At 43.1% G+C, this 24,811-nt stretch overlaps 1 protein-coding gene across 9 annotated transcripts in view; it reads left to right on the forward strand.

Annotated features, from left to right (window-relative positions):
* The window catches only part of Ten-a (Teneurin-a transmembrane protein), a 1,349,343-nt gene that overhangs the window by 1,131,047 nt on the left and 193,485 nt on the right, over positions 1-24,811 (forward strand). Inside the window, exon 1 of one of the 9 annotated variants that reach the window (XM_033473296.2) lies at positions 9,157-11,613. The exons of 7 other annotated variants lie outside the window; for them this stretch is intronic. In XM_033473296.2, the coding sequence (XP_033329187.2) occupies positions 11,558-11,613 (56 nt within the window). In that variant the 5' untranslated portion in view covers positions 9,157-11,557. Of the gene's footprint in view, positions 1-9,156; positions 11,614-22,370; positions 22,636-24,811 lie in introns of those variants that run through there. One more of the 9 variants, XM_033473295.2, reaches the window with a different exon arrangement.

Below are 24,811 nucleotides of genomic sequence, written 5' to 3' on the forward strand. Positions count from 1 at the left end.
ATCTAGGAGATCCAACGACGCCGGGCAAATTACCTAGGAATATTTAATTATAAATTCGAGAGCCGCTGGTGTATCCCGGGTATCCAAAATACGGCGGGTATCGTTCGTGCGTGCGCTAATCGGCTGAAGTGGATGCTTTCGACGACGCGATTTAATCGACGACCGACCGAGGATCACGCTCTCTTTGACGTCGCAGTTGTCGAAACGAACCGGCGCGGGCGGCGCACCCGACAGTTCTCGACGCTGTCGCTCGCCGCTTTTGCCGTTTCTGCTTCCGCGTCTGCTTCTGCTTTCCGTCGCTGCTCTCCTCGCCTCGTACCGAATCTGTTAAGATGTCTGGAATGTTCTGGTTACGGTTCACCTGCACTCGATGTTTTCCAGAGCTTCGCCGCGATTCCGCGGGCAGTCAATTCGAGGACGAGGTGTCCCCTTCGACTCTTCGGTGAAAGTGCAACCGGCGACCACGCGGAGGTCGGAGTCCGATTTGTTCGGATTTTTTGCACGAGCACGCGATTTCCGCGACCGAGCTGCGAACACCGGTTTATTACGTTTAACCCTTTCGGTACGAGCGCCGGATATATCCGGCATCCGTCCGACGACCAATATGGACGAGTGCCGAATACATCTGGCATCCGTGTGAGCCATATTTCTGACGTATTAGAAACTATTCTAATAACCGTTCGAGTCCCAAGCAGCGCTATCATGCTGTTCGGCATTTTTCGACCGTGTTTTCTGAATAATCCCTGGGACTCGAACGGATAAAGTCTTTTCTTACAAGGATTCCGAAGAAACAGCTACAGGTATAATCGTCGTTTGATCTGAATCGATTGAAAAAATTTCAGGTTACATTTTTCTTCGAAACTTGTTCGTAGATTTGAACATATTGTAGGCCCTTTACGGAATGTTTACAGGAAACGAAAGATTTAGAAACGGATTAAGCACAGTCATTGCTTAACGCTTAACACTTCCGCGACCGCGCTAGAAACCTCAAAAATGTTCATAAAATTAGAACATTTCATTCGATTAAACAAAAATTACGAAGCAAACTTATATTGCATCAATTACTTCTTCAGCATTAGTACCGCTTTTAAATCTTAATAAAATTAAGCAATCACTTTTAATTTTTCATTAATCACCCATTCGGCCATCAACCGACTGAATTTGAAACGGGGAGATTTACCCATTCGATTGGCTAAGTGTTAAGAAAATCTTCGTACAAAAGTGGACCGACCCTGCGTTATGCGCGCATTTTCGGCGCGGCACCCCGTGCAGTGGGAGTGTCACGGCGGACAACGCGCTCGTACCGAAAGGGTTAATTAGAGAAGTTCGCGGTGCCTGTGGCAATTTTTATAGTGTTCGAACGAGCGGCGATTTTGCTGTTTGTTCGCGCCGGACCGATTGATTGCTCGAAAATGCATCGTTTTCGGTGGCGGAATTTTCCTTCCGGTCTTAGCGGATATCTGAATCAGGGTTGATTAAAAGATCGGTGCGTTATTTATTGTTGTCGTTAGAGTGTTGTTCTATCGGAATGGATGCGGCCGATTCGGATGCTGAAAAGACTCCCTCGTCAAATCATTTAATATCAGCGTGACACGCGATGACACGCGGCGAATTATTTTTTTACGAGCGGAGCGTTGACAGAAATTGATTTATTTATATTTTATTTACAAGAACAACCGCTGAAACAATACGGTAAATTATCCGCAATTTTTCCATATAAATAATAATATTTTGCCATATAAAAATTAATAATAATATTTTTCCATATAAATAATAATAATTCGTGGCAAAGTTACGCTCAGTTCATTTCAATTTTTTAATCGACGTGATTAATTATTGTTTATTATTTTTCCATACAAATATAAATATTTTGGGTCCATTCGTGGCAAAGTTACGCTCAGTTCATTTCAATTTTTTAATCGACTTAATTTAACGATTCAAGTAACAGCAGAAAAATACTGATTGCTTCTTATGGAAATCTCGAAGTAAGATAATTTATATTTTTATAGAAGCGATATTACAGAGTGCTCCAAAATTATGGTATTTCCGGGAAATGTGGGGTTCCTAAGATTACTTAAAGCAACTTTTTCCTTTACAACAATTTTCTCCGAGGCACCGTTTGCGAGTTATTAACGAAAAACGCTGACCAATGAGAAGCGAGCTCGGCTAGCGCGAGGCGACCGAGCCAACGAGCGCACGAAGCTCAGTTCATTGGCTCGCCCGCCACGCGCCAGCTGATCTCGCCTCTCATTGGTCACTGTGTTTCGTTAATAACTCGTAAACGAATCCTCATAGAACATTTTTGCTAAGGAAAAAGTTGCTACAAATGGCGCCAGGAACCCATCATTTCCTAGAAATACAATAATTTTAGGACACACCCTGTACAGTAAATTCTCCCTAATTTTCCTACAGCTTGTAAACGGAAATGGACAATTTGGAAAGAGGAGATACGATGATTGGAGCCTCATGGCTCATTTTTTGCCGATTGTCAAATAAATACGAGGTGCAACGCTCGAATAATCGTGTCTCCTCTTCCTAATTTATTTATTTTCGTTACAACTCATAAGCTATGGGAAAATTAAGGAGAATTTACTGTGTATTCCTTCTAAAAAATTATAAATTATTTCAGATTTCCATAAGAAGCGAGCAGTTTTTTCCTGCTAAAAACTCACGTCGATCAAAACACTGGAATATATAATCTGCGCGCAACTTTGCCACGAACGGATCCAAAATATTATTCGTTCGACGCGAAAAACATCGAATCAGCCATTTAGCACACGCGCGAAACCGAACAACGCGAACAACGAAGATATTCAAGACGAGCGAAATTATTATCGTTGCGCCGGCTGTATTTGCAGGTGCACGGCGGCCGTTCCGCTGGAAGTCGAACCGGTCCTCCGCTTTTCTTTCGACGAACGGTAAACATTGTAACGATATTGATTCGCCGTCGGCCCCGTTTCAGCGTGAACACAATTGTAACACGATATTACTAATTACACAGTGCTCGTAATTAGCACGCGTCGGGTAACGCGTTTCGCGTTTGCTCGATCGGGACAGTAATAGGAGCTCCGTAGACGTGCCCGTCGCCAAGTCCGCGGGAACAAGTTGCATTTAGGCCTGGCAGATAATTAAATGAGCCGAGCTTCGAAGGAAAGTCGCGGCGGTCGCATAAACGCAGAAACGGGAACGGGGAACGATTTTGGGTGAAACGATTCGACGAGAAGCGTTTCTCTGCCGCGGCGATGTTTACGCGGCGGCAGATGCTTTCTTGCATTACAGCCGCGTTTTCGCTCCGCGATGTTCGAATAGTTCGCAGTCTACGCGGCGCAACCAGTCTAAAGACTGGGATCTCCAAGAATATCACCGGGCCCTGTTAGACCGGAGACTTATTCTTGCAAGTGAGCGAGACCGAAACCTACCAGTCACTCCAATTATATGAATACGTTTAACCCAGAACCGCGCCTAAGAGCGTCAGACACTTCGTACAATTTCTTGACGCGTTCGCTTGCCCCACGCCGGTAATCAGAAATACTGTAATGTCTGTCTAATTGACGCCCGGATTAACCACAAAAATGGGAAATTTGGGAAGAGGAGATATGATTATTTGAGTCTCTTGCGGTTTATTTTTATAGTTATGAATTGTCCACAATTATAAAAATAAACCGCAAGGCTCGAATAATCGTATCTATTCTTCCGAAATTATCCATTTTAAATTATAATCTCAATTCAATTTAAATGATAAATTATTAATAATTACTGTTATATTATATAATTATAATAACATTAATAATTAAATGATTAATATATTATAATTATTATATTTTATTATATAATTTATTATATTATATTATATTATATTATATTATATTATAATATATTATATTATATTATATTATAATATATTATATTATATTATATTATAATATATTATATTATATTATATTATATTATATTATATTATATTATATTATAATTATATTATATTATATTATTATTATTATTATTAATAATAATTATAAGTACGAATTTAAATTATATTCAATATCAAGTTATTTTAATAAGAGAAAGTAATGATTTCTTCTCACAAGCTAATTAGTTTATAAATAAAACAATATGTCCTTTTATTTTCTCATTATTATAAATTAACATTGATATTAACCACACCCTGCGATCCAACGTTCGAATAACACAGGCTCGACACCTTTTTCCCAGAAGTCCCTAACTCATGTCCGAAAACTCAAGCGAGAATAAATACGATCGAATCGTCGCGAATTAAAACGAATAATTAAAAAGTGTCGTAAATCAGACTGACGTAGACACAATTTTTCAAATTTTGCTTTAGCGTCTGTTGTTTCATCCTGTTTTATGTGATCCTCATTATTCGTTTCATTAGACAGAGCCAATGGTGATAGTAACAATGTCGATGGGGCTACTTGAAGCTTTACAAGCGACTAATGAAGTTAAACAATTTATCGATATCATGTAGCAACAATATCTCATTAAAGCATTGTAACAAAAGCTAAACGGCAGATTAAAATAAAATACAAATACAAGTCGAAATAAAGTACAAATAGAAATAGAAATAAAATAGAAATGCAATTCAAATAAAAGACAAATAGAAATGGAAATAAAATACAAATAAAATAGAAATAGAAATAGAAATAAAATAGAAATAAAATAGAAATAGAAATAGAAATAGAAATAAAATACAAATAAAATAGAAATAGAAATAGAAATAAAATAGAAATAGAAATAGAAATAGAAATAAAATACAAATAAAATAGAAATAGAAATAGAAATAAAATACAAATAAAATACAAATAGAAATACAAATAAAATAGAAATAGAAATAGAAATACAAATAGAAATAGAAATAAAATACAAATAAAATACAAATACAATACAAATAGAATACAAATAGAATACAAAGAAAATACAAATAAAATACAAATAAAATACAAATAGAATAAAAATTAACGGAGCAGCTGAAATTACGTCGATTGCCCAGTATAAACAGTGGAGAACGAAAATATCCGTACACCTTTTATAAAACCGCAATACCATTTTTAAAACCGATCTAAACAACTTTAATTTTTTACATATGTTATTACAAGTCACTTTACTACGCATTCGCTAAAAAAAAGAACCTTTTCCTAATTGTTCCTATTACTTAGAACGTCAGAAAACAGATAAAAAAAAGACTCGCGTTTTTTAATTTCATAAAGTGCAATTCAAAGAACGTCATTGCTTTTATCCAGTGTAAATCGGCGACAGATTTGCATAGAGAAACGAAAGTCGAAAAAAAGCTCGCGCCGGCTTCTCGCGGCGGCTCGTTTCGATCTTCCTCTGTCCGCGTCCCGGAGCGGAATGGAAAGCGGCGGAAACCGAAAGTACGCTATTCTGGTGACTCGATTTCCAGCCATATCGAACCGGTTCGAATCTGGCCGACGCGATCTCCGACCCTAAATCGTAAATACGTCTCCTCCACAATTCACCGGGCACGTCTTCGGTGGCTGGCGCGTGCGCGTCCCGCCAGCCCTCGCCGCGGGGGTGGCCTGTTACACGTGGAACACCCACCACCGTCGGGGCTCTGTACGTGTCCATCGTCTACGAGAAGCCTGTTTCCCGAAAACTTCTCAGCCCCGCGATTCTCCTCGCCGGTGAATTAATTCGTTCGCGTAAAGCGTTGCGCGCGCGCTTAACGCCGCGCCGGCCAGCAACGTTTCTCGCCGCGGAAAACGCGTGAATGATTAAGGCACTCCGTCGAAGTTTCCGCCGAGAGCGTTGCGAAATTTCGAATTAGCCTCCTTGGTTCGCCGAGTGCCCTTTAGTATTGCTCAAGTCGAGTCACGAGCATCCCTTGTGTTTGTGTAGGTGGCCACTGGCGCGCGTTGGTCAAAGGCGACCAGTTCTGAATTCCTGTGCTTTAGAATTATCGTGAATGCGGGTAGATTTAATGCCAAATTTCTACCAAATGAATACATTCATTTCGGACGGGCTGATGATCCGTCGCTCGCCCGTTGCCGGACCCAAATTTCTCGCGAATCTAAGCTTTTTTGTCGCGGCTGTGCTTTTTTCTTTTGTGTTGTTTCTAAGTCGCGCGTCTCGTCTTCCGTGAGAATCTTGTCAGAAGGGTTTTTCTTTTTTTTGGTCGAACGGAAGACAAAACTTCAGTTTTATGGTAGTTAATATTTGAGCCGTTTATATATATATTTTGAAAGTGGCACAAGTCACTTTACCGTAATGAAAAGTGGTGATTTTTTAATGTTTGTACGAAATTATTTATACTGAGAAAGATATCAGTATCCTGAGATAACGAATACAAGTAAATCTTCTCGAAAGTTAGCATCCATATTTTTAAACCTGTTCAAACGCAAACCCTTAAATATATCGACTTAAAAACAAAGTGACTTATGCCACTTTCAAAATAAACGGCTCGTTTGTTATGTTCATATTTATTATGTTTTTTATATTTATGGTAGACAACGAAATATGTTGATGAGATCTTTTTTAAATTTAAATGGTAAACTGTTTTCCAGGAAGAATTCCGAGCGTTAGACATTATCGGATTTATAATAACTCTCGAGTCGATATATTAACCCTTTGCACTCGAGCGGCGAGTCTGAGGCGCCACTAAAAATTGTTACACCATTTTTCATTGCATAATTGTAACGGTATCATATTTGTTGTATTTAAAAAAAAAACTATTAAAATTGCAATTATTGTAGCTGCCAATAGGCAGAATTTCAGATGCATAAACTGCACTGAATCGTGTAAAATAAAAATACTGCAGATCAGAAAGCATCTTTTGGATTTCGTAATTAAAATAGCTCCGTCTGCAAAGGGTTAACACGTTTAGCGTGTTAATATTTGCATTGTTTAACTGTGTTTAGTGACACTAATTTTTGACCAATTTTGAAAATTCGTATTTATTGCAATATACATATTCGAACAAACTGAGTTCGACTAGGATGTTTCGAATGCGAAAGAGTTCTAATTCCGTTCGCTCTGATAAATTTTAACTTTCTAGTTTCGGTTTAATTAATTAAGTTGCTTTGACTTTGCGAAGCAGAGAGAGAGAGAGAGAGAGAGAGAGAGAGAGAGTTGTGCGAATTTTCGTGGTTGATTGTCGGCGTTGAACGCGTTAATGCTGACGCGAACTGACTATCTCGACTAAACTAGCTTTTTTTATAAGTAAAATCTTCGTATAAGTTTTTAGAATCTTCAGATTCGAGAAGAATTAAAGAATTAAAGTGGAACAGTGAAAGAAAACTGAAGAATAGTACGAAATTCAAGACCTTTTTCGAATGCAATGCGCGCAGATTTAAAGTCCGATAAAAATCGAGAACAACTAGATTAGATAGATAGACTTTTCTAAATTATTTATCTAAAATTCTTTGCCGCCTGCCAGTCGTCCGTCTCGCAACGAAAACGTTCCGCAAATTAGAAAACAGATTCAAGCATCGCACAATGTCGATAACTCTGCACTTCCAAACTATTGCCTGATCGCTAGACTGCACATTTTATGCATTTATGACAAAAGTAAACGGATGCGATTTGAAGCAAGTTAAAACAATCGAACGATATCGATGTACAATTTTCAACAATGTATCAACCCCTTGCCGAACTTCGACGAGTCCGACTCGTCATGAAAATTTTTAGTAATAACTCATTCTATGCTTTAAAATTGAAATAAAATTCTTGTCATCAATATTTAAGCACTCGATTAAATTCAGTCACACAATAGCCATCAATTCTCTTTCCCTTTTAAGAAATCATTGCAATCGAAAAATTTCTAATCGCAATAACTGCGAAGAAAATGTTATGTCAAGGGGTTAAGATGACATCGATATACAATTTTCAATTAAAATAATTTCTAGTAATAACTCATTCTATCCTTCAAAATTGAAATAAAATTCTTGTCATCGATATTTAAGCACTCGATTAAATTCAGTCACACAATAACCATCAATTCTCTTTCTCTCCTGAGAAATCATTGCAATCGAAGAATCGCCCTAACTGCGAAGAGAATGTTATATGAAGGGGTTAAGATGGTATCGACGTGCAATTTTCAAGAAAAAAAATTTCTAGTAATAACTCATTTTATTCTTTAAAATTGAAATAAAATTCTTGTCATCACTATTTAAGCACTTGATTAAATTCAGTCACACAATAACCATCAATTCTCTTTCTCTCCTGAGAAATCATTGCAATCGAAGAATCGCCCTAACTGCGAAGAGAATGTTATATCAAGGGGTTAAGATGGTATCGATGTGCAATTTTCAAGAAAAAAAATTTCTAGTAATAACTCATTTTATTCTTCAAAATTGAAATAAAATTCTTGTCATCAATATTTAAGCACCCGATTAAATTCAGTCACACAATAACCATCAATTCTCTTTCCCTCCTGAGAAATCATTGCAATCGAAGAATCGCACTAACTGCGAAGAAAATGTTACATCAAAGAATTAAAGAAAGAAGGAAACCCTCAAACGACAATCGTTCTTGAAAACAGATACAGAAAACATTTATTCTGCATATATAAAGATCAGCACTCTATTCCTCGCTAGACAACGGATCTCCGTGCAAAACCAAGACAGCTGCGTCAATTCTACGAAACAGAAGCCACTTGGTAACCCTTCCCTCCTCGTAACAATCGTTCCAAGTCGAGAACAAGGTATCGTCACTCCTTAATCCCGTTTCAACCGCATCCACTTCCGTCGTAAATGCGTAAAACCTTCGCGGAAACTTCTTCGACTTCCACCATCGGAAAATAAAACTACCGAAATATCCCGAACCTGTCGGTACGTCGTGGAACCCGCGCCGACCGAGTCATTCAAGAATACCAAAAAGAAAAAGAAAGGAAAGGAAAAAAGAAAACCGCGTATCACCGTGCAATTTCAAGGTTAATATTAATCCATCGGTCGTCTGGGGTCTCAGGCATCGGACTGAGAGGGTCGTCGGCTCTGCGAGGGGTTAGTGTACGCGCCCCTCGCATGGCGGCGTTCCATTCCAAGGGTTCGTCTCGCGGCGGCACGGTGCCGAAGGGGGTAGGGAGGGTGGTCGGGGACGCGGTTATCGGGTCGGGCGCAGGCGCAGAACTTGGCCCGTGGAGGGGACTTCAGTGTCATTCGGTGCCGGGCGTTGCGGCGCCGTGGCCCTTCAGTCTTTGATCCGCAGCTGGCGCGGTTGTGTGCGTTGCCCTCGAGCGTACTCGAGCCTCGAGACGAGAGAGAGAGCGAGCGAGCGAGCTAGAGAGAGAGAGATCGTTTTCACCGTTCGTGCGCGGAAAGAGGGGAGAAAGCCCGAGCGACCCGGTGGTGCAGTAACCTTTCAACCCTCGCGTAACACGGTAGATCCTCTGCCGCGTGACCGGAACTACCACCGGCGGAGGCTGCCCGCGATCATCTTTAGAGCAACCCCCGCGTCCGAGCCGCGCGCGACCAGTCCGAGAAGCTCGAGAAGCTCTCCGCGGCAATCTCTCGAGCCTGCGGCCGACACCGTATCGTCATCATCGTCGGGGCTCGATCACTCGCCGGCCTCTCGCCGTGTCAGGTCGGTGTCCCTTCGGCCCCCTGGGATTCTCGGGGGCACGCAGCTCCTCTCGCGCGCTCCGAACCAGCACGGATTTGCGTGCGGTTCCCGGCCCCCTGACCCAATTAGTTGCCGGTGCCGAGAGTGTCTGCGCGGCGTACGGGGACGTCCAACAGCTAGTTACTCGCCGGAGAAACGAATTGCCTCTGTCAACGGGACCCGTCCACGCAGCCGTGCACGTGAAACATTGTGTTAACGAGGCTCGTTAACCCGCGCGCGGAGAAAGAGAGAGAGGGATATCTCGCCCGGCGGGTCTCTCTCTCGGAGTTGGTGAGCGACAGTGGCACCGGTGTGAAAAGTATACGTCCGTCGTCCAGTGTTTACAGTGTTCACAGTGAAGCAGGATCCCCGGGATCGAGGATCGACCGCGACAGACAGGATATCACCGACACAGAGAGAGAGAGAGAGAGAGAGAGAGGGAGAGGAAGAGCGACAGAGGCAGAGAGAAAGAGGAGAGGACTGTGTCGCGCAACAGTGAACCCCCTTTTCGAAGAGCATCGCTCGCGGGCCGGGAGGGTTGAACTTTCTCGCTGGCGTTGACAGATCGATAACAAAGTTTGCGTACGCGAGTTTCCCCCTTCGTTGCCGCCGGCTGGTGATACGCTCTCGCTACCTTTTTCGTGGACGCGTTTACACCGGCTACGCGCTGACACCCAAGTGTCCTTAGGCGAATCTCTCATATCAGATCCATCCCCCCCAGTCGATCGTTTGTTTCATCGACGATCAAGACGTTCGGAGGATCGGTTCAGTCTCGAAGTTCAGTGCCGAGACAACGAACGGTTTTTCGAAGTACCGGCCGGACCGTCTCGCCGATACTTCACGATTCACCCTTTAGCGATTTTAGAGGATACCCTCGAGTGGACCAACCTTGACGCTTCCAATTCGTAGACGATGCTCGGTGATTCTGAGGACCAACTCGCCCCGTCTAGGAGTTTCTTATAGATTCGAACTCGTCGATCAGGATCCTCGACGTTGCGGCGAACTCTTCGACTCCTCGCCATAAGGATAAAAGCAGCCGTCGAAGTACTTTCGCCACGTTTTAGAAGACAATAGCAGACGTTCCCTCGTCTTCGGAAGCCTCTGGCTCCTGGTGCCGAATATTCGGAGTACCGGAATCTTCGCGTAGATCGTTGATATCCATAGTCCAGGTGTCATATAAACCGTCGGATCTTGGCGACCAAAGAGCGATCTTTCAAGCTCCGAAAGAGAGAAATTTAACCAGTTCGTTCGATCAACTTGTCTTTCGGGCAGATCGCGGCGAGTCTACGCGCTAAGAGCCCGCCGCGAAGGTGGTGCGAAGAGCCTTCGGCGAGCAGCCGCTCTCTCGTCGACGATCGAGAGACGATCGGAGCGATCTTCTAAACGCCGGAAGAGCGGCAGAAGAGAGAAATTTCACCAGTTCGTTCGATCGACTTGTCTTTCGGGGCAGATCGTTGCGGATCGCGGCGAGCTGACGCGCTAAGGTTCCGCCGCGGGGGTGGTGCGAAGAGTTGGTCGTTGGTCGTTCTATGCGGGTCGCGACCCCTCCGCAAATCTGACGCCCCGTCGCTCCAGCGAGCGAGGCAGCCTGTCGTTGTCGCTGCCCAGCAAACGGCAGTACCTGGTGAAATACAAGCGGAAGGAGGGCAGGCAGCAGCAGGGCGAGGAACGGGGCTCCGCGTGGCCCGGTCTCTCGGACGATCGTCGTAAAAAGTGTGCAACGGTGAAGGGTAACGGTGGATTCGGCGACTACTCGGCCGCGGGCGAGTTCGAGGTCTGGGGCGACGACCAGCACGCGTCGGATGGTGTAGATCGCCAGGTGAGGCCGCCTTCGCGGCAGCAACGATGCGAAGGCGGTTCGTCGCTGAGGCCGTTGCTACACGTAGCCCACTGTGAGCTCCACTCGCCCCGCGAGCCCGAGCTTCTACGGCTGGACCATCTCGAGGCGTTGGACCACAAGTCCGCCGACCACGACTCCTACAACATGATGGAGAACTTTCGCAGCCCCGTGCCGCCGCCGCTCCCGCGACGCCACGTTCGGTAAGAGATTGTTTCTTTCGACTTTTCCGTCAACGATCGCCAACGGCCGGACGAGCATGTTCGAGGCTCGGAGCTCGTGTCGCGATGAAGCGATCGTGGCCAACGCGATCCGTGCGGAACAGTGACAGCACTTTTCGGTGCAAACGCGTTTCGAAACCACAGTTCGGACAGGTTTTTAGGGGATAGTTTTAGGGTACCTTGTGAAGTGGAAACGTTGGATATGTTCTAGATGCGATTTCTTTAAAGTGTCGTTGCAGGTGACGAACGTGGAATACTCGGAGAGAGTGAAAGTGTGCATCTTTGCTTATGGTTTTGTTCGTCTGGGAGATTTTTCTGCTCGCGAACGCATCGTGTTTCGCTTAAGAGTTTTCGCTTAGATCGGCGAATCAGTGGAGGATCTCTGTATAAAATCGTGACGATCGGTCGTATGGAAGTCGTGGTTGATGTTCTAGGTTGCTAAAAAGCTGTCGGGTATCGTTTTAGGGTATTTCGGGATGCGGAAATGCTGGAAATGCTCGAGACGCGAATTTTTTAAAGTGGAATTTTTTTCCTCGCGTGGAAAACGATCGCAAAGCGAAAATGTGGAGACGCGTGTCTTCGTGTACGTTTTGTTCGCCTGACAAAGTTTTCTGTTCGCGAATGCATCGGATTCCTTGATGTTCGACTTGCGAGATAATTGACGAATTAGGAGAGGATTTCTGTAAAAATCGCGAGGGTCGTTCGTATGAAAATGGTGACAAACTTGCTAGGTTGCTTCGAATTCGTCAGATATCTTTTCAGGGAATTATTATAGCGATTGGTGAAGTTAATCTAATTTTGTTCGCGAATGTATTGAGTTCGTTGCTGTTGGACTTGCGAGATGCTTTCCTAACTCGTCGAGCATCTCTGTAAAAATCGTGAGGAAACTTTGTATGAAAACGGTGACAGACTCGCTAGGTTGCTTCGAATTCGTCAGATATCTTCTCAGGGAATTAATATAGCGATTGACGAATTGTGCACGTGCCTTCGCGACAAAGATTCGCGCACGAAAGGAAGTAGAAGACAGATTTCTCTAAGGAACAAAAATTCGGCAGGTATCGTTCCAGGGGACGATTATGAAGCAGTCGACGAAGCGAGAGCGTTTAACTTTCTTCATCTGCATTCTCTTCGTGGCGACACTTCGCCGTTCGCGAATAAAACGTGCCCATTCGTCAAGCGTCGTTTTCGGGGACGATAATGGACTTCGCGGCGATTCTCTGCGAGAATAGCGATGATCGCGCGCACTTCGTTCTAGAAACAGAAGATTTTTGTACAGCGCGGCGGAGTGACAAATTTCTGGGATTATCCAATGTTCCTCGGGTGACGCGTCCGTGGAGGAATGTCCGGCAATTTGTGAAGCAGAGAATGTTTTACCTTCGTTCGCTCGCGATTCTCTTCGCGACTGGTACTTTTGCTGGGGCAAAAGAACGGTCTTCGTTAAAAGTCGCCTCGAGGATTGACCGTGAGCGATGCGACAAAAAAAAAGTGTCATACGGTCGAACAGCGTCTCGTTTCATTATAAATCGACCGAGACTGCTCGTCGCGTTCTACGTTCGCGACGGTTTAAAACGCGCGGAATTCTGCCGGTGTTAATTCGCGCGAGGAAGAACGTCGAACTGCATCCGAGTTTCAAGTTCATCTGCCGTAACTTTCGAGGAGCGGTTCGCCGAGCGGTTGTGTCGGATTTCTGTAAAAAAACATTACGACGATCCGCTTCACCGCTTTACGCAAAGCGCGCGGAATTTTCGGAGCGGCGAACGTTCCGTCCGGCGTCCTTCCGGCGAACGATTAGCAATCGGCGAAGCGAGAAACGCCGGAGACCCCCCCGTCTCTCTAGAATTTCCTTCGCGCGCGCGCGCGTCAGAATTTTTCCGAACAAAACGTGTTCGTCGGATGTCGTTTAGGGTGGCCCCGGGGGTGAGTGGGTGGGATGATTACGGAGAGCAGCCGGTGAAGTGGAAATGTTTAACCCCCTCCGGAATTTCTCTGTTCCGCGAATGAGACGCGTCTCTCTGAGGTTTCTTTAATATAACAAGCGGTACGGAAGTTGTATTAGTCACCGGGCCAGAAAGTTTTCTAACATGAAAGTTTCGTTTGCGGGGCGGGCGATTCTTTTTCCGCGGTGAAAACGTGATGGTTGCTCCCGGCCGCACGTGGAATGCACTCGTTATTGAATCAAAGTTTCGAGTCGTCCGGCGTGTGTTCCGAACTTCGTGCGTCGGATCGAAATAGTTTCCGCGACGTTTCTTAAGAGATTAGACCAATTTCGTCGAGTTATAATTCATCCCAGATATGCAACGTTCGCGGAAACTCGCCGCGGATTCCTCCGAGGATTTCCGGGCCGGGCGTCTCGATACAGTACCCCGCAATTTTCCACGCTTTTTAATGAGATTAGTTATCGATCGTTTTCATGGTTTTCGGCGATGTCTATTTTTTAGATATAAAAATATTTATATATTTATAGAAGATATATATATATTTATTTATTGTTATATAATATATATATATTTTTATAATATTTCTCGTCGGCTGCTTTTCGAATGCCAGACACTCGTGTTCAAGGAATCTCGCGATTTCGAGGCTCGGGCAATTATAAACTGGCGCTCATTCTGCAGATTCCTTGCGATTAAATGCACGTAACCCTTCTACGACACGGTAGATAGGTTCCTAGAAAATGCCGAGTTGAAACTGTGCTATGTGAGACCCAAGGTCAGTACAAAAAGATTAAATTACGCTCCGAAAACTCATTAAAAATAAAAATTCATTTTTAATTCCATATTAGCAACATAACTTTTATTAAAAATTCAAATGCATGTGTAACATGCATTAACAAGGAAAAATATTATTTTCATTTAATGTAACCTTAATTTAATCAATTTCTTCCTCGTCACCACTCAATACAATCGAACGAGAACGTTTTTTCGGTCGAACAATATCGCCTTCGCTTTCTAAACCTTCTCTTTTATTCAGATTTTTTGCACCCTCTATCCTCTTTAAAAAATCTGTAATTTTTTAACACGCTTCATATCCCTTCAAGTTACTATTTCAGACGTCGCTATGGCCGCCTTGCTGATGTTGCGATTGTTAGTATACTGTAGGGTGCCCTTAGGGAATTTTTTGTCAAAAAACTAGATAGTTCATCTTTATGAAAATTTACTTTACGAACGTTCTTCTTCGTTCAGATATTTTGCACCTTCTATCCCCTTTAAAAAATCTGTAATTTTGATTCGTTTCCTGGTTCTTGCAAGGTCGTTGTAGATTTCGTGATACGAAGATAGACAATTTTGCAGCTACCTTTCGAATTTTCGGCTCCTTTCAGCGGAAGGGCATACATTTATATATCCTTAATTATAATAATTATATTTTCATGCAAAGACACTATAGTTCATTATTCCCTCCCTCCCTCTGTCATTATTTTAAGGTAATTTAGTTTTGAAATATGTTAAACAAAAATCATGCTATCCAGTGCTGTAAAAGTGCTGCTAATCCAGTGTCGAACAAAGGTTTTCGGGTTTTTTTATCGTGTTAGAGCGAAACAGTGTTATTATAGATTAGAGTGCTATACGAGGACTCCCACAATTTATTCTATTGTGTTAGAGCGAAACCGTGTTATAGCATGCAGGATAGAGAATAGGTGTTGCAGAGGGACTTCCTGTTCTCCTCATATCACAGTAGTGCATGAATTCCGTTAGAGGAGCGAACGTATTTCGGCGATATCGATAAGTAAGTATGCAAGCAGGTTCGCAGTTCGCGAATTTCTTTGTTTGAAAATAATCAGCAGGAAAGTTAAAGGGGGCAGAGTTTCCGCTTTGGTCTCGCTCGCCGGCACTGATTCGCCAAGTGTACAAGTGTCTGCGACCCGCAGGAATTGCGGTGAATTTTCTATTTATTGGAAAGTTGATTTCTCCGAAGACTTTCGTCGCTCTTCGCGTCCGGGTTTGTTCGATAATAAAACCGGCCGACTTTTCATCGCGGAATTGAATCGTCCGGCGCATTCGGGGACTGGCTTCGGATCGCTTGATTGAAACCGACGACGACGACGACGGTCCGAGGTCCGAATCGATCGTTCGCGGTTTAAACAATCCGCGAGAAATTCTGTTAACCCGCTCTGTGCGATGCTCTTGCGCTTCGAAGTCGTTCGTTTCGATGCCAATTTTTCAATCTATCATCTTACTTTCTCCGTCGCGTCTAAAAATCTATAAATCGCTTATACAGGGTGTCCCAAAAAGGTCTCGCAATCCGAAAGTGACGGGTTCCTCAGGCCATTCGAAGCAACTTTTTCCTTTACACAAATTTTCTCCGAGGCACCGTTAACGAGTTATTAACGAAAAACAGTGACCAATGAGAGGCGAGCTCGGCAGGCGCGAGGCGACCGAGCCAATGAGCGGAACTGGGCTTCCCGCGCTGGTTGGCAGGGACCGCCTCGCCTCGGCCGTGCTCGATTCTTATTGGTCACTGTTTTTCGTTAATAACTCGTTAACGGTGCCTCGGAGAACATTTTTGTAAAGGAAGAAGCTGCTTCAAATGATCCGAGGAACCAATTTCCGGATTGCGAGACATTTTTGGGACATCCTGCTCGTGTCTATAAATCGTCTATAAATCTCTTACATGTAAATACGTGGCACCTGAAATTCTCTTTTTTTTCTCTTTTGTTTTGTTTTAAATTTAATATTTCTCGAAGTTCTACGACAGCGTACTCTTGGAATCCATTCCACAGGAAGCGAAATTTTGCTTCTTTCGCTTCAACGTTTATAAAATGTGCCCGGGAAAATTCTATCGCCGCGCGAAATGAAACGAATTGTTTTCATTCTTAATGCAGCGAATCGCGGGGATTTTATTTTTACGGCGACCCAGTACGGCGACTGTGCACGCGACACAATAATTTTCGCGTGATATTTTCGTGGCTCCTCGCTAGAAATTTTCAAAGCTTCCGGTGTTACAATTAATACTTTATTTTCCGTTGCCGCGGTGTTTTATGGCCGTCGTTTGTCCTCTGAAATTATCCGCGGGCTATCTCCGCCGACCAAAAGGAACGCCTCGTCGATGAGACCACACACAGAAACGAAACGTGTATTGTCACCGGCAGCGATGCTCCGCGAAAACTACGTCGTTGACGTCGCGGCAAACGGTATAATGAACGACGATATCCACAAAAAGACACCCCCGGTTCCCCGTGGCGGTGGTGGGGATGGTTTGGCGAAGCAGAAGGCTGCCGGAGAAGTAGCAGCGGCGTCAACAATTAGCCTCGGAATATTAATCGACAATTATCTTTGAAACGGGGCTCATTATTTAAACTGAGTTTATCGGTACGCTCGCCCGCGCGGCGTCAAGCAATTCCGGCGAGGCCGACCGATAGACCGTGAATAAATAGGAACCGTTGCAATTAGCTCGCGTCATTTTCCCCGCGAAATGTTCATCCGCGATAGTGTCCATATCCTTGAGACTCGAATCGATGCGCGGACAAGCTTTTTCCGGCGGAGCTTTATTTAATTAGCGGACTGTGCGGGGTTCTGTGCAAAAAGTACAAAATCTCCGAGACGATTCTGACGAGCGGAAAACAGAAACGAATAAATCGTTTCTGTTAATCGGTTTAGGAATCTGAGGATAGTGTAATTATATTATTAAATTCTTCTTGCGTCTTCAAAATTATATATTTAATTATTAGACAGCGCTGCGACGAGACACTCTGACGTCTTTCGTGTACAGTAAATTAATTTTTCTTAATTGATGTTCGGATTGTACTCAAAAATTGACACTTTGGGAAAAGGAGATTGTTTCTGTTAATCGGTATAGTAATATATGAATAGCGTAATTATGTTATTAAATTCTTCTTGTGTATTCAAAATGATATATTTAATAATTAGACAGTGCTGCAACGACGCTTTGACGTCTTTCATATACAGTAAATTAGTACTCCCTAATTGATGCTCGGATTATAAACCAAAATTGACAGTTTGGGAAGAGGAGATGCGATTATTCGAGTTTTGCACCCCGTTTTTATAATTGTTGCCAATTGGCAGCAATAAAAATGAGCCGCGAGGCTCGAATAATCGTATCTCCTTTCTCCAAATTGTCCACTTTTGTTTAAAAGCCGAAGGAAAATTGGCAAGAATTTACTGTATTTCCAAAAACTATTTTATTCGTTTTATTTAGAACTTCGTGACGGTAATATAATTGAAACCATTATTAAAAATACCGTGTATCGTAGATATCGGTAAAAATGTTTAATATAAATGAAAATTCGAAATAACTGTTCAATTACAGCGAGAAATTATCTTAATTGCCTTTAGCCAACTTCTGCGAAATGCGGTAAAAATTCTCTCCGATTGTCCCTCAGCTTGTAATGAAAAATGAACAATTTGGGAAGAGGAGACACGATTATTCGAGTCTTGCGCCCTCGATTTTATAATTGTTGCCAATGTGGCAGCTATAAAATTGAGCCGCGAGCCTCTAATAATTCAATAATTAAATCGTCCATTTTTGTTCACAAGCTGAAGGAAAATTGGAGAAAATTTACTACACTTGCGACGCCATTGATCGAGTGTAATAGCAAACAAAGAAATTCTTAGATATTTAATTCTCATAGTAATCAACAGCGAGAACAATGAATTCCCTATTTCTCGTCCAGTGTCATTGATCTCACTACAGTCGAAAGAAATTTAAAGGGCAATTACGGGGGCTTTGTGGGCGAGCCCGATAAAATCGAAACTTCGCCGAACAATTTCAGCGAAGGAATTTTCAGGTTGAGCCGTTCGACGCGCGGAAAGAAACGAAACGTCGGGAAAGCATGTAGAACCGGCGCGACCGTTTGATGTTCGTTGGCTCCACCGTTTTAATTAGCTTTGCTCGCAACCTAAAGGCTAAACGTCGATAGATCTTCATAATGTCCTTTGTGCGTCAAAGGGTTGAACTTGCAGGAAAGAAAAAAATGGCGGAAAGCTTGCTGACCGGTCCGCGGAGGAACGCGGGGATAAATGTTTGTTAATTGGACAAACGAACCGAGCCGAACCGATTGGCCCGACGCCGATAAGTTTTCCGCGGTTCCGCTCGGCTCGGCTCGGCGCGGCGCGGCTCCCGGGCGCGGCGCAATAACGCCGCTCTGCCAAGCCTTTCGTTCAAAGGGGCATATCCCCCGTTAGTTCCAAGTTTTCCGTTTCGAATCAGCGCGTTCTCATCGAACACGAATCGATTCCGAAACGCTCTTGAGAGCAGGCTTGTCATTAACCCCGTTCTTCGGGCGTGAACCTCCGAAACGAGCTACAATTCCAGCGTGCGAGCCACCTATATTGGCCTTCCAGCAGACTCGCGACCCTTTTCCACACCCCCGTTCCACTCTCACCCTTCCTCGTTTCACCCCTATCTTCCCGCCACACTCTCTCCCTCTCTCTCTCTCTAGCGCGCGCGCGCTCTCGCTCTCTTTCTCCCTTTCGTTCACCGCGGGACGAAATCTTGATCGTTCGAACATTTACCGCGCGAATGAAGTGGCTCGTTCGTTCGACGATTCCCCGTCCTTCTCGCGTCGTAGCTCGCTGATTTGGACAAATGATTTTATTCGCAAGTGCTTCTTCTAATGGGGCGACAGTCGGTCGTGTGACACGGTTATTCCTTTTTCTCGCGGTACGGTAAACTCTCCCCGATTTTCCTTCAGCTTGTAAACCGAGATTTGATCATTCGGGAAGAGGAGATACGATTATCCGAGTCTCGCGGTATTTTGTTTTATTTATATGTTCTTTGAACTCTTCGACGACGTGTACACACGTCATAAAGAAATAGCAATTTTACGTGTTACAATAAAAATACTACTAGTTCATCTTCCGATATCAGACCTGGCACACTGTAGAAGAAGCAAGAAAGGCACCATTCAGCAAGCTCCTAATTTTATTCGATGATATCGAGTTATGTTTACAACGCTTTCGCATTTTTGGACAGAAGCGTCGTGGCTATTGAAAAAGCAAAATAGAGTGAAGAAGAATAGATCTAATTAGAATTAAAGCGGTGAAGTAGGACGTAACACGTACATGTTTATACAAACAGACGTTTCGAACAAAAGTTGCGTTTAGTTTACAGAATTGCATACACTGCACGATTATCCGAGCCTCGCGGTTTACTATTATAGTTGCCGATTGCTAATAATTATAAAAACGAGGGCGCAAGACTCGAATAATCGTGTCTCCTCTTCCCAAATTGTTCATTTTTCATTACAAGCTGAGGGACAATTGGAGAGAATTTTTACCGCATTTCGCAGAAGTTGGCTAAAGGCAATTAAGATAATTTCTCGCTGTAATTGAACAGTTATTTCGAATTTTCATTTATATTAAACATTTTTACCGATATCTACGATACGCGGTATTTTTAATAATGGTTTCAATTATATTACCGTCACGAAGTTCTAAATAAAACGAATAAAATAGTTTTTGGAAATACAGTAAATTCTTGCCAATTTTCCTTCGGCTTTTAAACAAAAGTGGACAATTTGGAGAAAGGAGATACGATTATTCGAGCCTCGCGGCTCATTTTTATTGCTGCCAATTGGCAACAATTATAAAAACCAGGCGCAAGACTCGAATAATCGTATCTTCTCTTCACAAATTGTCCATTTTTGTTTATAATCCGAGCATCAATTAGGGAGAATTAATTTACTGTACAAGAAAGACGTCAAAGCGTTGTTGCAGCACTGTCTAATTATTAAACATATCATTTTGAATACACAAGAAGAATTTAATAATATAATTACACTATTCACAGATTACTATACCGATTAACAGAAACAATCTCCTTTTCCCAAAGTGTCCATTTTTGTGTACAATCTGAGCATCAATTAGGGAAAATTAATTTACTGTACACGAAAGACGTCGCAGCGCTGTCTAATAATTAAACATATAATTTTGAAGACGCAAGAAGAATATAACAATATAATTACACTATTCACAGATTACTAGATCGATTGACAGAAACAATCTCCTCTTCCGAGCATTACAATCCTTCATTAACGGACGGCTTGTAAATTTTCCGCGCGAATCGGGAAAAACATTCGCTTCAGATTTTGCATTTTATCTGTTCATTCTTACCACCGTGATCACGCTTTAATCACACGCCCCTTCTAATTATGCTCCAGTTTATATTTTCTTGTTCCCATTAATCCTTCGCACTGCGATTTCTTTCACACGGACACGTTCGTTAGCAGTTCTTCAACATTAACGATCTTTCCGGTAAAAAACGAAACAACATTTGTTTCCCGGGGGTACGTTTTTATTTACTTTCGTTCCTGGATTTTAATAACGGAGAAATCGAATCTGCTTTTTTCGACAGCTTTATTTAACGAGCAGACCGCGGTTTTTCGCGCACAATACAAATTGCGTACGATGATCGCAATATATCCGTGGGAACTACGAAGACGTTTATTTCTTTCCTAAATACTTTTAATAAGTGCACAAAATGATGCAATAAAGTATTCGAGTCGTTACAAACGTTCTTGCTGTTTCGCGTTCGATCCGTTCATTTCTGTAATAAGTGCATAAAATCCGCGGTCCAGCGATAAATGCATAAATCGGCGCTTCCGTAACACGCGTATAGTCCCCGCGTTTCATTGATAAGTTATCGTGTTGCGCATTAGTCCGCTGCATAGACAGACGAACGCTTTACATCATGTAACAACATCCGATTACGTAATCGCGACTTGGTATAATAATGTCTCCCTTACTGACGCTCAGATTGTCCACTAAAATGGATAATTTGGGAAGAGCGATTATTCGAGCCTTGCGGCTCGTTTTTATAATCGTGGACAATTTGTAACTATAAAAATAAACCGCGAGGCTCGAATAATCGTATCTCCTCTTCCCAAATTGTCCGTTTTTGTGTACAATTTAAGCGTCAATTAGGGAGAGATTATTGTATTTATAATCGTTGGCAAAATCGGCAAGTATAAAACCGAGTCGCGAAGCTCGAACAATCGTACCTCCTCTTCCCAAATTATCCACTTTTGTGCGCGATCTAAGCACGAATTAGGGAGAAATTACTCTATTTATAATTCTTGACCATCGGCAATTTCTTTTGTATCGTTGAATCGCGGTGGGTAATAATGGGTTACAATTTGAATAAATTGGAAATAGTATACCAACGTTCTAAAATTCTTCCAACGTCTTCGTTGATGTGTAATTCGCTTGCCTATTATCCCAAAAATGCACAATACACAAAAATGGAGAATTTGGGAAGAGGAGATACGATTGTTCGATCCTCGCGGTTCATTTTCATAGCCACGAGTTGTCAACGACTATGAAAACGAGCTGCAAGGCTCGAACAATCGTATCTCCTCTTCCCAAATTGTCCATTTTTGTATCCCAAAATCGCCCGCGCGAACGCTGAAGCCGAGGCAGCCACGCGAACGCGACGAAAAATGAACTTCCGTCGCGACTCGGGTCGCGTCGGCTTTCGAATTAAAAGAACCCGTCGAAACAAAGTGCTGCGATGCATAGGATGGACTCGTGCGGAGTTTCTCGAACTTCCGTGAACTCGAATCCGGCGCGCGGAGGGGCGGAAGCGTGTCAGGAAAGTGGGCCGCGGCGAAGAGTTAACGCCGCCAGAGAATTTAAATCTTGCGCCAGCAGGAACCCGATAACCCCGCGAACCTAACCGTCTCCGATAGCGTGTGAGAACAACAAGACGCTTATCCGCGGCGCTCGAGATAAGAAGCTCTCGATGCACGAGCCCCGCGAGTTCTCGCTCGCCCGCGAGCGTACGCGCGCGTCGACTACCACCTGAGAGGTGTATCGAAGCTCGGAAGGCAGGAGGGCGCCGTTAGGGGGTGGGGTGGGGGGGCGAACAGCTAAGACAAACAAAGTGATACGCTGGTGGCAAACCCCCTCGAAGCCTGTTCCACGAAGTACAAAACGAGGAGGCGCGCATTTGCATCGGCGCAAACACGGAAATCCCGATGCAACCTGTTTGCCGCGCGCCAAAACTTCGGGGAACGTTGATGGAAGACTGCGACGCTCTCCCGATGCGCCCGTAAGTACGATTCCGGCTCTATCGGCCGACATCGATCCAATTAAAATCGTCGCTCGTGGAAATAAGACGCAGCCGATGATATCCTGGCTGGAAGCGGGCCCAAAAATCGCTTCCGTTTACCGCGACCGAATTTTACTGATAAAACACCGATACTGCGAAAGAAACATTTTTATTTATTCATTTATTTGTATCTTTATGTGTTTATTTGTTTGTTTATGTATTTATTTATTTTTGTTTGTTTATGTATTTATTTGTTTGTTTGTTTGTTTATCTATTTATTTATTCGTTTATGTGTTTATTTATTTGCTTATATATGTATTTATATGTTTGTTTGTTTATTTATTAGACAAGAGCTATCGTAAAATATAAATGAATGAAAAAATAGCAATCGACATGCAAAAGTATGGCAACGAACTTAATTTTAGTACCTGTTCACAATGCTAATTAGTTAGCTCGCAGCTTACTGAATTAATATACACAATTAATATTAATAACACAAATTCTTCTTAATTGTCCTCCAATTTGTAGAGAAAGATTGACAATTTGGGTAGAGGAGATATGATTATTCAAGCTTTGCAGCTCATTTTTTATAATTGCCGATTGTCAACAACTATAAAAACGAGACGCGAGGTTCGAATAATCGCATCTTCGCTACCCAAATTGTCCAGTTTTGTTTACAAGCTGAAAAAGAATTCGGGGAACTTGTAATTACATTGTAATTATGAATTTGTATATTATGCATATACATTATTAATTATATATTATACATATTTATAATAAAATTAAATAAGTATTACGTATTTATTTATATGTAATATATCTATATACTTGTATATTATATATAAAGAATATCCGAGCAGGTCTTCCCAACACTTTGTATTTCTCCTCCCCCGCTTCGTTGTCGATTATTAAAATTTACGGTCGAATAACATTAGCAAGAGACGAATTTTTCCTACCATTTTTGTTTACTCGAGACTGGTTGAAAACGCGTTGAAAAATCATTCCTGCGGAGGGTGCAATCGCGGAATGATTATAGACCGACGATTGCTGGATAATAAGCTCTTCTCGCTGGTTATGAATTCATAATCGCCTGCAGGAAGTTGAAAATTGTTTCTGCCCGCGGCGGGTGAATGTTTGGTACGATTACAGACTTTAATAGCTAACGATTGCTAGGTAAGAACGTGTCTTTAGCTAGAATCGATGTGTAACTACGTGTGGAAAGAATCGAAGAATTTTTTTCCTTCCGAGAGGTTGAATAAACTCCTTGCTTTAATGCCGTACACCTGGTAAGAAAGTCTACGTATTATACTTAACTTCATTACTGTACAAGTTACAGGCCACGTCGTTCTTTGTTTTACATTTCGTTGATTACTCGCCGCACGGCAACGCATTTCGATCTACGGGGCGTTTCAAAATTATTGTACGAATCGATTCCTGCGATCATTTGAAGCAACTTTTACCTTAGCGAAAATGCAATCCGCGGCTTTGTTCACGAGTTATTAACGAAAAACACTGACCAATTGGAGGAAGAGTGCGTCCGGCGCTCCGCCCTTGCGGCCAATGCCGCGTCGCGCCGGCCACATGACGCGGCGGCAGTGGTCGCGAGGGCGGGGCGTCAGCCGTACGCGATCTCTCATTGGTCAGTGTTTTTCGTCAATAACTCGCAAACGAAGCCGCGGATTGCATTTTCGCAAAGGAAAAAGTTGCTTCGAATTACCTAAGGAACCCTCCACTTGCGAGACATTTTTGATACACCCTGTGTAATTTGCCAATCGGACAGCATCAATCGCAACAATCGCGAAGGTGGAAGGTGCAAACCTGGTCGGAAAGATCGCCGAATAATTTTTGAACAGCCTGTACAAGCATACTCTCCACGACCAAACAAATTTCCCGCCGTATCTACATCTCATAGAATCCGGGAAACCCGACGATTAAGTAAAAAAAAACCCCGCAAAGACTGTCAGAACTATCCTAATGAACTATCAGAGTCTGCGCGTCCGAGGGAATTACAGTTCGCGGATCGGAAAGGGTGTCTAGACTGGCGCGTGGAAGCGCCTAGAAGCGACAGCGCCAAGCCAGACCCATAGAGAACGGGAGAAAAAGTGCGGACAAGATAGAGAGAGAAAAAGGGTGAGTGAGAGAGAGAGAGAGGGGAGAGAGAGAGAGAGGATCGTCT

This window comes from Megalopta genalis, chromosome 4 (genome assembly GCF_051020955.1).
Source record: "Megalopta genalis isolate 19385.01 chromosome 4, iyMegGena1_principal, whole genome shotgun sequence".
Lineage (NCBI taxonomy): Eukaryota > Metazoa > Arthropoda > Insecta > Hymenoptera > Halictidae > Megalopta > Megalopta genalis.